At 33.5% G+C, this 15683-nt stretch overlaps 7 protein-coding genes and 1 non-coding gene across 8 annotated transcripts; 4 read left to right on the top strand and 4 right to left on the bottom strand.

Annotated features, from left to right (window-relative positions):
- The first annotated feature begins 721 nt into the window (after window positions 1–721).
- Window positions 722–792, top strand: KABA2_02S03718. The gene has a single exon. It is a non-coding gene; the product is annotated as a tRNA-Gly (tRNA).
- A 169-nt stretch (window positions 793–961) lies between these two features.
- TFB2 (TFIIH/NER complex subunit TFB2) lies at window positions 962–2479 on the bottom strand (the record flags this gene model as incomplete). The annotated part of the gene is made up of 1 exon (XM_041548863.1): window positions 962–2479. The coding sequence occupies one exon, from the start codon at window positions 2477–2479 to the stop codon at window positions 962–964; it is 1518 nt and encodes a 505-aa protein (XP_041404797.1).
- A 251-nt stretch (window positions 2480–2730) lies between these two features.
- Window positions 2731–3441, bottom strand: MEI5 (Mei5p; the record flags this gene model as incomplete). Its single annotated transcript, XM_041548862.1, has 1 exon — window positions 2731–3441. One exon carries the CDS (start codon window positions 3439–3441, stop codon window positions 2731–2733), a length of 711 nt encoding a protein of 236 aa, XP_041404796.1.
- A 452-nt stretch (window positions 3442–3893) lies between these two features.
- VPS30 (beclin 1) lies at window positions 3894–5486 on the top strand (the record flags this gene model as incomplete). Its single annotated transcript, XM_041548861.1, has 1 exon — window positions 3894–5486. One exon carries the CDS (start codon window positions 3894–3896, stop codon window positions 5484–5486), a length of 1593 nt encoding a protein of 530 aa, XP_041404795.1.
- Window positions 5487–5768: 282 nt separating this feature from the next.
- On the top strand, window positions 5769–6914 carry MRP51 (mitochondrial 37S ribosomal protein bS1m; the record flags this gene model as incomplete). Its single annotated transcript, XM_041548860.1, has 1 exon — window positions 5769–6914. The coding sequence occupies one exon, from the start codon at window positions 5769–5771 to the stop codon at window positions 6912–6914; it is 1146 nt and encodes a 381-aa protein (XP_041404794.1).
- A 150-nt stretch (window positions 6915–7064) lies between these two features.
- On the bottom strand, window positions 7065–8132 carry IDI1 (isopentenyl-diphosphate delta-isomerase IDI1; the record flags this gene model as incomplete). The annotated part of the gene is made up of 1 exon (XM_041548859.1): window positions 7065–8132. The coding sequence occupies one exon, from the start codon at window positions 8130–8132 to the stop codon at window positions 7065–7067; it is 1068 nt and encodes a 355-aa protein (XP_041404793.1).
- Window positions 8133–9517: 1385 nt separating this feature from the next.
- Window positions 9518–11695, top strand: HOS3 (histone deacetylase; the record flags this gene model as incomplete). The annotated part of the gene is made up of 1 exon (XM_041548858.1): window positions 9518–11695. One exon carries the CDS (start codon window positions 9518–9520, stop codon window positions 11693–11695), a length of 2178 nt encoding a protein of 725 aa, XP_041404792.1.
- Window positions 11696–12126: 431 nt separating this feature from the next.
- On the bottom strand, window positions 12127–15462 carry BEM3 (GTPase-activating protein BEM3; the record flags this gene model as incomplete). Its single annotated transcript, XM_041548857.1, has 1 exon — window positions 12127–15462. One exon carries the CDS (start codon window positions 15460–15462, stop codon window positions 12127–12129), a length of 3336 nt encoding a protein of 1111 aa, XP_041404791.1.
- Between the last annotated feature and the right edge of the window lie 221 nt (window positions 15463–15683).

The raw sequence follows: 15683 nt of genomic DNA, 5'->3' as shown, positions 1-15683 counted from the left end.
AATTTAAACATTGTGTTAAACAGAGTTACTGTTGTTAAACTGCTCATCTTTTGTGAATGGTAACGTTGGACAATGTAGCTCCAATAAACCCAATGTAGGGGGAACGAATACTACATTATGCAGTATATACCATGTGTTATTCTATGTACGGCAGTGCAGCCCACTCTAAATTCTACTTATATTAGCTACCTTCTCCTTCAGATAGGTTGAGCTAATGTTAGCCTTTTTAGTGCTACCGCTACATTTCAACAAAATATTTTTATTGATGGTAAAATTGAATATTAGACATCTTCTATTTAACTGAACAAATTTTATTATATTATAAAATCAACTTATAGTCGTCTGATTTTTTATATCTTATATAAAAATATATAAAGTAAATTATGGAAACAATTATATTCATAAATGAAATATTGTTCCATTTATATATATTGGATTTTTCGTTGTTGTGATTATAAACTCACTCGACGGTGGCGTAAGTAATCTATTAGTAAGTTGTTGCGGGATTAATCTATCGTTAGATCATTGCGGGATGAATCTAGCAACAGATCATAACCTTGGTCATTATCCCTCTTATAATATATTTCCGACATTTATTTCCTCAATCCCACCTGTCATCTCTGTTTAGTTTGACTCTTATCAATAGTTGACTATTATATTGTTGACTATTATCTATTTTGATCTTGTATATAAATACTATTCCCCAAAACATAAAATTTAAGCGCAAGTGGTTTAGTGGTAAAATCCAACGTTGCCATCGTTGGGCCCCCGGTTCGATTCCGGGCTTGCGCAATTTTTTAATGTCAATTCCTTATGAACTTTTGACAACAAAAATTGCCACCATAATACGGTCGAATGATTTTTTTTTAATTTTATATTTGACTATTTTAGTAAATGTAACTGAGGTTTGAAATGCAATATTTTTATTGTGATTAACTAAATAATCTTTAGATAGTGTAAGTTATTTATTATTTAATTTCCTTTTAGCGTAATCCAGAACTTGGGAATTACCTTCTTTAGAAACAAAGAACTTTCTCTTTTTATCATCTCTCCATAACAATACACCAATGTCTTGCGCATATTTTGATAGTAAATTATACTCTGTACTAGTTTCAAAATCAGAATATAGAGATCCATCGTAACATATGACTCTGTCCAGTTCTAGTTGCCATAATCTGATTTGATCTACAACTGTTGGCGGTAGAATTTGTAAAGTGTCCTTACTGTTAGGGTCAAGTTCTAACTTTTTTAATAAAGTTTCTTCCGCAAATCTCCTCATCTGCGGGTGGGCATGTGTTTCTAAATATGCGATGATTTGCTCTGCAGTGATACCATTAGTTAGAGCTGTCCTAATTGACTCTCTTGTTATCTGCCCAGTAACCATGTTGGCGAATCTCGTTTTTAAATGTAGAAATAAACTCAAGATAGCTATTTGTAAAGGAGAATTAGAGTATGAATATAGTTTGAAATTTGTTTCCACAATTAATGCACCTTCTGGTGTTTGTTGACCTTGCAGTCCAATTTGATCGTCATTATTCAGTGTGCCGCTTGTATCCATATTTCCTGTTCCTTCTTTATTTTTCTGAACAACACTATCCAATGCACCAGATGCACTCCTAATAGCATTTTTATTATCTGAAGTAAGTACAATGGAAAGATTTGTAGGATAAAACACAGCTGCCTCTGAGTTCTTTTGGAATATTAGCCCGTAATCCCTCATATCCTTTAACATGTTCTTTTGAGTATCACTTAATCCAGTTGTACTGTATGCCTTCCCAACTTCCAACGAACCTAACATGAAAATAAAATTTAAAATATCGACAGGGTCCATTTGAAAACTTTCGGCCATCTTTAAGTATTGCAACAATAATGTCCATATTTGAGCATTGGCCTCTTGTAGCAGGAATTGGAAACCTTCATTTGTGATCTTGAATTCTGCTGTAGTTTCTGTTTCTTCCATTAACCTACTACTCTTCAATAAGTTCAAAACATTTGCAGAAGGAATTGTAGATATAGGTGTACCGACCATAAAATGAAGAATTGTCTCCCATTTCGATGACGAATACTCGTTTAGAATATCCATCGAAATACTGTTATCTTCTATGACAATACCAAAAGAATTGTGGACTTTACCACCTGTTAATGCATTCTTGAAACTTTCTCTAAAAGTTGGATTGAGACCTATCATCAATGCACCCTTTTCATTCTTCTTTGGCATGATCAGATGCAAAGATTTCAATGACTTGATGGCCTCTTGGAATTGTACTTTCCCATTAGGTTTCACCCATCTATCAAGATCACGCAACAGGATAAAATTCTCATTAAATACCATTGACATCATGAAATATTTTGCTAACTCTGGTAGTAATCTATAGATAGCAAGACATGTTGCTGGTGATTCGTAAAGCCTTGTTTGGACAGGCTGTGGAAGCTCCTCCAGGTATTGGTTAACAGAGTGTTTTAATGGATCAGAACTCATCACTAATTTGATATATCAAAACAAAAAATATTAAAATAACCTTACCTTTGACGTCTTGTTATATATACTAATTACTGAATAGGGTTTCTTTGACTTTGTTAAAAAATGTCTTATGGTAATATTTGAAATTTCCTTATACTTAATCCCAGCTTTAATTATTTTTTTCCTTGGAAAATTGAAATATAAAAAACAAAATAGACAAATAAAATAAAATACAATTTAGGAAGGAAACATCACTTTTGATTCCCAGACTACATATCAGCAGAGGAATAAACTAAATTATGATCAACCTTTAAACGTTTTGATAATTCTTCTATAGTGATTTCTTTACCTTGGGCTAGTGCTAATTTATCATCCAGAATTTTTAAAGCTTTCTGCTTCACCCTTTCCATTTCATCTCTCTTTTCTTCGAATTTAAGCTTACATTCCTCTTGATCGTCAAGGGGTAATGCTTGGAATTCATCAGACTCCAAAATGCCAGATATATCTTCCTCTACACTATCATCTAATTGATACTCAAGTTTAGCTTTTTCTGCGTCAATCTCTTTTTTTATAAATTCTTCGTAGCCGCCCAACTTGTCAACTTTAAACAAAGTTGCGTTGAACAAGTAAGACATCGCCCCTTGACAGACGTTACGCCATTTGATAATAAGTTCTTCTATCTTTAATTCCTTGTCATACTTCTTCATGATGTTTATCGCCTGAGATAAATTTGATATCTCTTTTTGATAGACCTTGATCTGTCTCGTAAGGTCATTGTACAACACACGTTGTTGTCCAGATGACTGCTTATCATTGAAAGCAGACGGGTATACAGTGGTAGCTGGTTTTGTATTATATATGTCTTTATTTTGAACCTTTGTTATACGGTTACGAAATGGACTCTTGAATGAACCCTTTATTGTAGAACATTTCATAATTGGAATAGGAGAAGACTCCACTAGAGTTATATCGTTTTCCATTCTTATGTATTCAATTGAGTTTAAATTATATTGGAGATAATTGTCTGATAATGATGGCGGCTAAAATCTTATTAAAGTTCCGTTAATGTATATATAACAGAATTCAAAAGTTGTTTTCTAATGATAATACCTCAAACTTAATGTAATTAATAGAATTAGGTGATTCTTTTAGTTGTTTAACGGAGTACTTGAACAGAATATATATATGTTTTGAATAAAAATGTAAGATAACTCCACCATTTTAATATTTAGTTTATAAATACTGGAATTCGCGCTGTAGTCACTTTTATTTTGATTTTTAAGGTTAAACGGCTCTCACGATAAACAATTATTATAAAATGGTCATTATATATTTTCACAATATATAAAGCAAAGGAAATTTATTTTATAATACAATACTATATAAAACAGTAATATCCTCGACTCAACAGTGACCGTACAATAAATATATAATGAAGTCCAGGACACAACTGAAATGTCAAAACTGTCATCTTCCTTTGCAAATAGAATCTTCGTTATTAGATTTGAGTTTATCTCAAAGGAATCTATTGATGAATAATTCCAAGTTGGATAATTCCATAATAGAGGACCAAACCAATTACTATACATCTCAGGATAAATTAGATCAAGTGAGAAAGATACAACCTATTGATACCATCAATGAACAATTGAAAAAATCCAATACAACCATCGTTGACCCGCAAGCTCAATCAGTAAAGAACAAGAACGAATCCGTCACACATACCATCGAGGAGACCAGATCCAATAGAATCGATAACGAAAATAATGATAGTGACGAGACTGATTTGAAGGGAAGTAATGAGTATACCACAGAAAAGACTTTATCGAATCAGATAACTACCTTAACCAACGTATTCAATATTCTGTCGGCAAGAAGTTATATAGACTATCCTGTATGTCAGGATTGTTGTAATATACTAATTTCAAAGTTGAAAAACGATTATAACAATGCATTGAAACAGAAAGAATTATACAGAGATTTTCTTAATAAGTTAGAGAGCCACCATACTCCAAATACTTCTGAAGGTGAAGATTCTATAAGCAATGATAATTTCGATGAAATAAGTTCACAACAAGAAAGAGATCGTCTATTAAACGAATTAATACAATTAGAAGATGAAAATGATGAATTAGATATAGAGTTATTAGAATTACAACAGAAACTAAACAAGCAAAAACAAATACATGACGATTTTATCCAAGAGGAGAATATAGCAGATTTAAACAATATTGAGTTTCTGAAAGAAATGCAATTATTGGAGAATCAATATAATTATGCATTGAACAATTTAGATCAATTGCGAAGAACAAACATATACAATGAAACATTCAAGATATCACACCAGGGTCCCTTTGGAACAATAAATGATTTACGACTTGGTAGTTACTCTGACTGTCCTGTCTCTTGGAAAGAAATAAATGCAGCCCTGGGACAAATTGTATTGTTATTAGCAACGATCACTACCCGATTAAAAATCAAAGTTAAAGGTTATAAATTGAAACCTTTGGGGTCCCTATCAAAGATATCAAAACATAACAACGATACCAATGAATGGATAGAATATGAAACATACAATAACGATAATTTCAAGTTTAGTAAGCTCTTCCGAAAGGAAACAAACCTGGATAAAGCGTTGGTCTGTTTAATAGATATAATACAACAAGTGACATCAATGGTTGTAAACCAAACATCATTACCATCAGATGGTCACAACGGTATACCTACTGACACTATATCTGATAACTATACCGCAACGGCGTCCTTCAGTAGAAGTTCCACAATCAATAATAATAATAATAATAATAATAATAATAATAATAATAATAGTAATAATGGCAAAGAATTACCATATGATATGTTACAAGGTAACGTCAATGGAATATCCATCAAATTGTATGGCTCCGAACCTACTATACAATGGACTACGGGGATGAAATGCTTACTGACAAATGTGAAATGGCTATTAGCATACTCATCTGCCCATCTCCAATCTGCATCTGCACCATCGAGTGTAATCGATTGAATTGAAATGCCATCTATTGTTTCATTTTCATTTTCCAAACCCTAAAAGCAGGGCTTTTCTGTTCTTCTGACATAGTGGAAAACAGAAAGTGACCAAACAAAGCAACAAAAATAAAAATATTATAATCGTCAAACACCGAAAAATAATAAAATTAAAGAAAGGGAAAAGGGATTGAGTATAAAGTTAATATATATAGCTAAATTTATACACACGTACATAGATAAGAAAAACAATAATATTGAATTAAAACACAGCATCGAACAAGGATACCTAATAATCAAAATGTCGAGTGTGTCTAATCTACTTAAGAATTCACGAGTGGCACAACTCACGAAGTCGCGAATCAAGTTGAACTCTGAACAATTCAGAGTGAAGCATTTCCCGACGCATCAAATCATTGAGACGAAACCTGCGATGCTCTCGAGACAAGAATGGGGTCTAAAGAGTAACATCCCAAACAAAATCAAGTCCAAATATATTGTTCTTGATGAATTGGATACGTTGGAGCGTATGGCTGAATTCGAACCTATTGGTGGTACGCAATGGACTCGTCTTAGATTCCAAGAGATGGGTGTAGCTCCCGAGTTCCAACAAGGTCGTAGTAACCCACTATTTGCATTTCCAGATGTAATTAAAGAGGACTCCATGACCACCAGTGGAAACCATGCCTATGGTAGTGGTAGTAATGCCAGTAGTGCCATTGCTGGCGATGATCAATTAAGAGAACTTTGCAACCAACTAGGAGTGAACGAAAACACCAAGAGCAAAGCACTGAGGAAGAAACTACATACCATCAAAGAGAACCGTTCTCAATTTAAGAAATGGGCAGTCCAGAGTGATGCCGAAGCACTTTCGCATAAGAAGTTCAATGCGGATGAATTAAAGAGCGTAGCTCGTGAATATTTGAACGAACGGTTCAATATGGATAATGAGAATGCGAAGATCAAGAATGCACATAGGTTTGTTGCCACTGGTGGGTTAAGTTATTCTTTGAAAGGTAGATTAAGAAACTCTCCTAATGGAGCTGTGCAGAAGAGTATTGTACCTGGTAGGCTGACCAACCATGGTAAACAAGAGATGAATACCGCTGCCATTGGTGGGTTTGTTGCCAATGTGTCTGGGTATGAGAATAAGAGAAACAGCTACAATAAAGGTGATTTCATTAGAGAGTCTGTGTATCCCTTCCGTATTGAACATATATCGTTAAACAGTAGAGGACATGTTCAAATCAAAGCAAATGGTAATATTATTATGAATCGTTCGGAGCATGGCTACAGAGGTAGTCGTTTGATGCAACAACGACAACGTCAACAACAACAACAGCAACAACAACAGCAACATTTACAAGGACAGAGACAACCACAACAGGATGCTAGTGAAAAAGCTAGTGATTTAGTAGAACGTCTGAGAAACATGAGCATCAACTGAAAATAAATAATAAAAATAAACAAACAAACATACAACATAATATAATCATGTAAATAACATTTGATATTGAAAATAAGTTATTCGAATATAAATAAATAAATATATATTATAAGCTAAATAGAAACAACCACAACATTTTGTTTTGCTAAATTACAACATTCTGTAAATATTTTTATCATTTTCTACATTTGAAAGATCCTCCAATTGATTCCACCAATTGAATAAATAATTTTCGCAAATAATTTTAAACCATGGAGTAAAACTGTAATTTTCTGTATCATTTAATAAATCTTTGAAAGTGTTACAATCGACCCATTTAAAATCTTCTACTTCATTAACGTTTGGTTTAACAGTCAATTCCATACCCTTAGTGACTTTGAAAAACAAGATATAGTCGATTTCATGTTCACCCCAAACCTTTTCCGGGTCGTTACAAGGCGCCATATAATGTATTCTATTTAAGAAATGGAAAGAACCTTTCGTTAAAGTTTCCACTTGTGGGATCCCTAATTCGTGTTCCAATTTTCTAACACAAGCGTTTTTAACACCTTTAACATTTGCAGACAAATCACCTGGATGTTTAACACCGATTTCGTCATCGATAGATAAAGGATGAGAGCAACAAGTGTTAGTCCATAATAGTGGGAAAGTAATTTTTTCCTTTGCACGTTGTTGTAATAATAATTCATTTTTATCATTAAATATAAAACAAGAGAACGCACGATGCAGCAGGCCCCGTTCGATATTATCCATTAGATGGCAAGTCTTCTTTGTTGCGGCACCTACGATATTATCATTCCAATCCAATACGATACAGTTTTCATTCATCAATTGAATTTGTGTTTCATTATGTCCCGTGAAGGCTTTTTGATCGCGAGCACTCAGATCAGAGTTACCTGAGGCTCTTGAGTTTGGACGAGTGTCTAATGGAATAACGTCTGGGAATTTTGCTAGGATTTGCTCTTCTGTTAAGTTTTCCACTAATTTATGATAATCGGACATTTCTTGTAAGGGGTTTGTTATGTTGTTGTTTGATTGTTTCTTTGTAGACTGTGGATAAACTATATTAATATTCAAACTTCCTATCGCCTCCCGACTTTCTATATATATATATATATATAAATGAATTGCATCATCTTCATCTCTGTATTGCAAAATCTGTTTAATTTCTCGAACGATAAAAGACGATTCCCTCTCTCGAGAAAGAAACAAGTTCATTCGTACGTTTCTCTGTCTGTCTGTCTGTCTGCCTCTCTATATTTCTAATCACTATCACCACGCGGACTATCTCTTGTGTAGTGCAGTGAAAAACGCATCCACAAACCTTCCGCCGACTCGTTTAAACGAACAATCACCACCACCACCTCCACCACTAGCAGCACTGCTAACAAAATATTGTCATTTATAATTTTATTAAGCGAGAGAGAGAGACAATGCGTAAATTACAAGGGAAACGTTCCGATAACAGCGAATAGTGAGTGAAGAGAGCAGAAGGGAGAGCAAAGCAAGAATAAGAGGAGGAAACATCATCATTGGTGGTAATCAGTATAAGTATTATGTGTTTAGCATTAAAAGAGATTAGTTGTGTAACTATATAACTATAACGATAAGTATATAATAACAATGAAGTGTAGCAAAGTAAAACAATCGCATAGCAGCTTGGCAATAGTATAGCAACTAATCAAACAATTACTTATGTTGGTGATATTCAATAAGTATTAGTATTAGTGTGTACACATACAATTATGTTTATTGTTATTAAATGTCCTCTACTCGTTATGAATGATATATATATATATATATATACAGATACACACACACATTTATCTAAGTATTGTTCTCTTTTTCTTGTTCAGCGGCTATTTCCCTCCACCCGAATATCTTTAACACCCAAACTGTATACATATATATACATACATATATATATATATATGTATAATTACTTCACACTTATAAACATGGGTCGCTTTATATAAAAAGGGAGAAACATTTTAAATATTTTATTTTCTCTTAATTCTTTTCCACAACTTATTATAATTTGCTTCTGTTACTATTTCCAATACTTACTGAGACTCACTTTTATATATTTATTCACTTATTGAAATCAATAATACATTTATTCTTTTATTGATGAGATAAGCGGCTAAATATATCATTTGGTTGCTCGTCGTACCCAATGATAAACCATTAACAAATTTCAACTATCTCGCGTCATTCAAGGTTTCTACCGTAAATTATATAACTACAAAATTATTTTATTTTATTTTCTCTCTGTTTTCTCTGTTTTCCCTTTGTTTACAATTTTTCACACACACTGTCTCCTGGTTTGTTGTCGTTGCTACAGCGTGGCACGAAAGTAGGGGGAACTAAGATTTGCAAGTAGAATAAGTGGTATCATCATTATTGTTTATTGTTTATTTTTAAACATTTTTATAGATATATATATATACATACATACAGTTCATTACTGAAATATTAGTTTATTATACTACCTTTTTTTGGTTTTAAAGTTTATACAATTTATATTATATTTCCTACAAAAGAAGACTCTATTAAGACATATACATATACACATTAATTAAATTACAAAAATAACTTTACATATGCAAGCTGATCCATTGGAAAAATTTTATTTACAATTCCAAAGATTTGTGGAAAATAATCCAAATGTAATCTCGGCAGCTAGAGCTGCTTCACAAATCCCAGAATCTGCTAAAGCAATTGTCATTTTATCGCCATATTCTCTATATCATGTATTTCCACGTGAATGGGTCTCAAAGGCTTATCGTAAGACTATAGTCGAAAGACCTGAAAGATTATTAGCTGCATCTATGGGTATTGCTGCCGCTATCACAATGTATCCAGCTCTATTTAATTTGAAATCTTCTCATAATAGATTAGGATCTTTATCAAGTCCTCACGTTTTAAAAGTTCATGGCTCAACTTGGCCTCATACTTTAACTAAATTATGTACAGAAGCTGATGATAAATTGGCTAATGGGAAAATTGAAGTACCAAATAATTGGAATGCAGGTGATATTTATTTAAGCTCACAAACTCTGTTAGCTTTAAAAGGTTCGTTAGGTGCTATAGAGACTGGTGTAGATTCTATTTTTAAAGGTCCGTCTCCTGATCATATTAGTAATAGAGCTTTCGTAGTAATACGACCACCTGGTCATCATTGCCATGTCTCAATGCCTTCTGGGTTTTGTCTATTGAATAATGTCCATGTAGCTATCGAATACGCTTTTGATCATTACGATGTGACTCATGTTGCAGTACTTGATTTTGATTTACATCATGGTGATGGCACTCAAGATATTTGTTGGAAAAGAGCAGGATTTAAACCAGATGGAGAGGATGCAATTGATGAGGAAACTAATAATAAATATAACGATTTTAATAAACGTTCGGCTAGATTCCCAAAAGTTGGATATTTTTCAATGCATGATATTAATTCATTCCCAACTGAAACAGATTATGCAACAAGTGATCATATTAAAAATGCTTCCACTTGTATTATGAATTCTCATGATTTAAATATTTGGAACATTCATTTATCAAATTGGTCAACAGATGAAGAATTTCAAAAATTGTATAGATCTAAATATAGAACATTGTTTGCTAAAGCAGATGAGTTCTTCAAGACGGCAAAATATGAAATGGAACATCAAGATAATGATGATGATGATGATTCAAATCATACGAATAACGATAATGAAAATGGCGCTTCTTCTAATAATTCACCAACTCCTCCCACACCAAAGAAACCGTTTAAAGGTTTAGTCATTATTAGTGCAGGGTTTGATGCCTCTGAATTCGAACAAACTAGTATGCAAAGACATAAAGTTAACGTTCCAACTGAGTTTTATACAACATTCACTAAGGATGCCTTAAAGTTGTCTCAAATGCATTGTAAAGGGAAAGTCCTATCCGTTATGGAAGGTGGTTACTCTGATCAAGCCATTTGTTCAGGAGTCTTTGCACATCTGATCGGGTTACAAAACCAAGATTGGATCAATGAATGGGGGTCTCAACAGGTAGTGAAGGAAATCTCGAGAGGTTGTAAACCTAATTGGAAACCTTACAAGACAAAAAAATCAAATGACGTCATTCGTATTTGGGCAGAAGAAGTCATTAGATTAGGGAGATCAATGGTCCCTGAATTCGATGATGTCATTTTCAAATCCAAAGAAAAATTATTGAAACATAAACAGGAGCAACGTGCAGCTTTGACAAATGATGGAAAGTTTAATGAAAGTATGGTAGGTGCTACTATCTCTCAAAGGGTCACTAGAGCTTACGCTAAAGAACGCGATCATCATAAACATGATGCCACTAGACATAACATGCCTTTGTCTGTGAAGCAAGAAAACGTTCCTTTCATGCAAATGAATCTATCTGATGAAGATGAAAAGGAAGACGACGATTATGAGTATGATGAGGAATTGAACAAGACATTCAATCGTACTGTTGAAGATATTACTATCGATGACATCTCAAGACATTTAGAGACCTTGGAATTGATTCAACAAGATGAAGGAGAAGAAGAAGACAATAGAGACAAATCAAAAAGTTCCTCATCTCGTCGTCTTCAAAGTAGTAACGGCATGTATAAGATCCCCTCAGATAAGACTACAAACAATCTAAGACATAATAGTCGTGTCCTTTCATCCAGTCAACAAGGCCACCAAACACAGAATTACGACGATAGCGACATCTCTATGATGTCTCATGTATCCACAATGAAACACTCCACTAGAAGTGGGAGGAAATGGTAAGGAATGTAATCTCTCATTAGTTTCATTTTCATTTTCTTTTTTTTATTTTTGGTTCTTACCAATTTATGACTAGCATAATTATAACTATAGCATTATATCAATCTTGAGGAGTACCTCAAGATTGATAAAAATAAAAACGTCGGCATTATCATAGATCTGTTCTGTCTCAACCCTTTAACATGGGAAATATTTCAGTATTCCCACTTTGAGAGACAATAAATGTAAATATAAAAGTCATTATTATAATTATTACAAATATACATATATAAGAGTGAATATATATATATATATATCTAAAGTGAGTAAGTTTTTACTTCTTTAATGTGTCTCTAAAATGGATAATTTTTATGCTCTCCAGAATTAACAAGGAGGTTTTCCCGTTTAATACAGGACATAGTTTTCCACTGTTTAATCGATATATCGGAACGTAACTATACACCAGGAATATGAATATCTAGTTCCTCCCTGTTTTCATTACGGATTGGTTCTCCATCCTTGAAAACACAATTGAAATCTACAATGAAAGGTTGTAACATTGTAATTGGGATGTTCAAAGTTTGCGAAAATACGATACATAAATTCCTTAAATTCATCTTATTGATTTTATGATTCTCATTAATTCTGGTCAATAATTCAAATAGCGCATACATCAATGAAATATTGGCATGTGGAACTTGCTTGTCGCGTATAATTTTTCTAAACTCAATTGCAATGGTATAAGGATCATCATGGTGATCATCGACTGCTTTCTTAAATAATAAGAACTGCTCATCACCAACAATCAAATGGGGCAAGTTTCTTAAATATAATTTCAATAGACCACTTATTGTGTTCACACTAATCACATTACTTGGATTATCACCGGATTGTTTATAGTTACAAAGATCAATATCATAATCTCTATCAAATTCTTCTTGCAATGTCTTGATCATTGTACTTGAACCACTCAATCTGAAAATACCTTCCTCCTGGATACCACGATTCTTATATAAATATTCCAGACATCTGTAAACAACACTTGGAATTTCGTATACTCCTTGATATGAATGAGAACTTAATTTTAGAGATGTTTCAATGGAAGCACCAAAGACGACTCCTTGAGAAGGTTCTTTAGCTCCATAGTTTGGTGAAGTCTTTATCATACTTGAATCTGACCTCATACTGTACTCATTATCCATATTCATCGATTTGTCACTTTCGTCGTTAGCAGAAACTGGTCGACTATTATTCATGTTTTGATGGCCTATGTTATGACTGTTTGCATGCAATGTATTATTGGTCATATTGCTGAATTTTTTAAATGGGAATAAACTTCTCATTTTATTTCTCTTAATATCTTTATCATCATCAGGTCCTGAATTGGAAAACTGATCGTAAGAGGTAGCCTGGAAACTATCTGCACTATTAGGTTGTGAGCTCTGGGAAGATGCAGCATTATCTGACTGTGCTAGATTGGTAACATACACCTGGTCTGTACTTTCATTTAAGGAGTTACTAGTACTACTACTGAATATTCCAGTACTCTCGCCAGTGGGTGATGATGTTGACAATTTAGCAGTATCAATAAACTCGCTAAGAGCTGCAAGCCATGATTGTCGTTCCTTTGGAGATTCTGCACAAATAAAATATTTAGATGAAGAGGATAATCCGACTTTCTTTTGCTCTACTATCAGGAACCCATTCTTAGTCCCATATTTATCATCTGGCATATTTGGAAGTAATTCAAGAGAGGCTTGTTTTAGTCTAATTGTTTCCATCATATCACCACCTTCGAACAATTGTAAAAAATCTCCATTTAATATACCATATCTTACACGCCAGGATATATTCCCACCAAGTGCTTTCTTTGGACGTCTCATCAAAAGAGAACCTTCCTTTTGTGTATCTTCTAATAAAAATGGTGACATAACTGTATCTGTACTTAAGAATTGTGATATTTTTAATGACACATTACCTGGCAATTCTGGAATTGCAGCTATACTATTAAAATAATTCTTTAGATGTTCTCTCCTGTAATCTACTCTTGTTGGAACTGTTGTTTGAAATAATGTCCTCTCAGGTAAAGTGGGTAAGGATAATGACGAAACATGAGATTTTAAATATACATCTAATTCTCTTACTTTTTGAATGGACTTAGAAAACTTGAACATTTCTTTCCCAGATGACTTATCGATGACACCAAATAAAATTGAGTTATCCCCAGAATTTGATTGAGGATCAAAATATAATGTACTTATTATATCCATCTGTATTGTGTGCAAATCATTTGGTTGTACAAATAATGGTATATCAGAAGCAAGAGTACTGGTGTTACTGGAGGTTACAGTACCTATACTGTTCGCACGGACTCTACTTTTACCGCTTTCAACTTTTAACAAATTTTGATTATGGGAGGTATTTGACGATATTTCTTTTAATGGAGGTTTCCTTCCAGAATCAATTGACTCTGCCGTGGAAGGAACCCTTAGTGGTTCATTACTGGATACGCTGTCATTGCCACTTATCTTATTCATGCTCCATGCAGAAGCCATCTGAGATTGATCAGTAACAGTTTGATTATTTAGTGATGAACCTACAGCTGAATACTTATCCTTTGTACGATTTAAAATGACCGGAGACCCTAAAGCAACGTCTACGGGTGTTACAGGGATACTTGGATTACTAGGTGAAAAAAACTTAGGTGGAACAGGGGGCAATGGACGTGAAGTATCTGTATTATTTCTCAATGTTTGATTCTCAGCTGTATATGGTGATGATAGTTTGTCTTCTTCTCCGAAAGAATCTGCTAATAACTGCGAAAAGGTATTTAATTTAGCTTTAGCATTAGGCGAAATATCCAACTCTTTCCTTGCTGATCTTAAGGGGCTCTTGTTATTATGATAAAGATCTTCGTCTAGATTGGAATCGATTTGTGAATATTGAGAAGATTGCTCAGCCATGTTAACATCTCTATCATTATGATCAGATTTTAATGGTGAATGTAAATGATTATTAATAACAGATGTTACCCTATTAACTGATTGGGGTGAGTTAAGTCTCTCCTGAACAGGCGATTTTGCTCTACGATTAGGTGATTTGATCGTAATTCTAGATGTCGTATACGTTACAGACGTAGCAGGACTAGTCAATGAAGGCGTTTGAGATGGAAGCAAATGATGTGTCGGCACATTTGAGGAGCTCTGTACGGAGTTATTTGTAGTTGTAGTACTTGATCCATCATGTATTTTAGCTACTTGAGCTGTTTCAATAATATTTGTCATGCTACCTTCAATCTCATCATCATTACCATTATCGTTTTGATCAGGCTCTAATTTCGCATATTTTTCTGAGAAAGGATTCGATGGACTACTCCTGGAAGCTGTCAATTCTGACCTCTCATTAACTTCAGGGGAAGAAAAATGTGACCCATTATCTTTTTGCAATCCACTTCTCTCGATAGATCTTGGAGGCAATACAATCTCTTTTTTCTTTTCATTAGATGTCATTTCATCTGACGTTACCTGTGATATCAAATCTTCCACAGATGTATTTTTATCATGTTGCATTAAATTGATAACTTTCTTTAAGGATATGATCTCCTTTTGTCGCTCTTTCAAGTCTAGTTTCAATTTAACATTTTCTTTAAATAAATCGTCATAAGTGGGCCTATTATCATCCAGTTCCGATTTTCCTTCAATATCATCATTGACCTTATCTCTCTCCTGTATATGATTATTATATTGTGCTAATAAATCTAACGTGGCACTAGTTCCTGCCTTCGTTGTCATCTGATACAATTGAAATGATCAAGTATATGTATCGAAAGTAAAAAGGTGTTGTAATATTTTTATTTTTAAAAAAAGGGTGATCGTGCAAATTAGGTTTTTGAACTTTAGTATTTTGATTTATATTTTAACAGACTGAATGAATGCGATACACTTTTTCTTGTTAGTTTTTAATAATGATATCAAGTCTTCATAAACTTGATTTACTCTATATTTGAAAATTG

This window comes from Maudiozyma barnettii, assembly GCF_903064755.1.
Source record: "Maudiozyma barnettii strain CLIB 1767 genome assembly, contig: KABA2_02, whole genome shotgun sequence".
NCBI lineage: Eukaryota > Fungi > Ascomycota > Saccharomycetes > Saccharomycetales > Saccharomycetaceae > Maudiozyma > Maudiozyma barnettii.
Note: the sequence above shows the minus strand (reverse complement) of the source record. Positions and strands in the feature narration are given on the sequence as shown.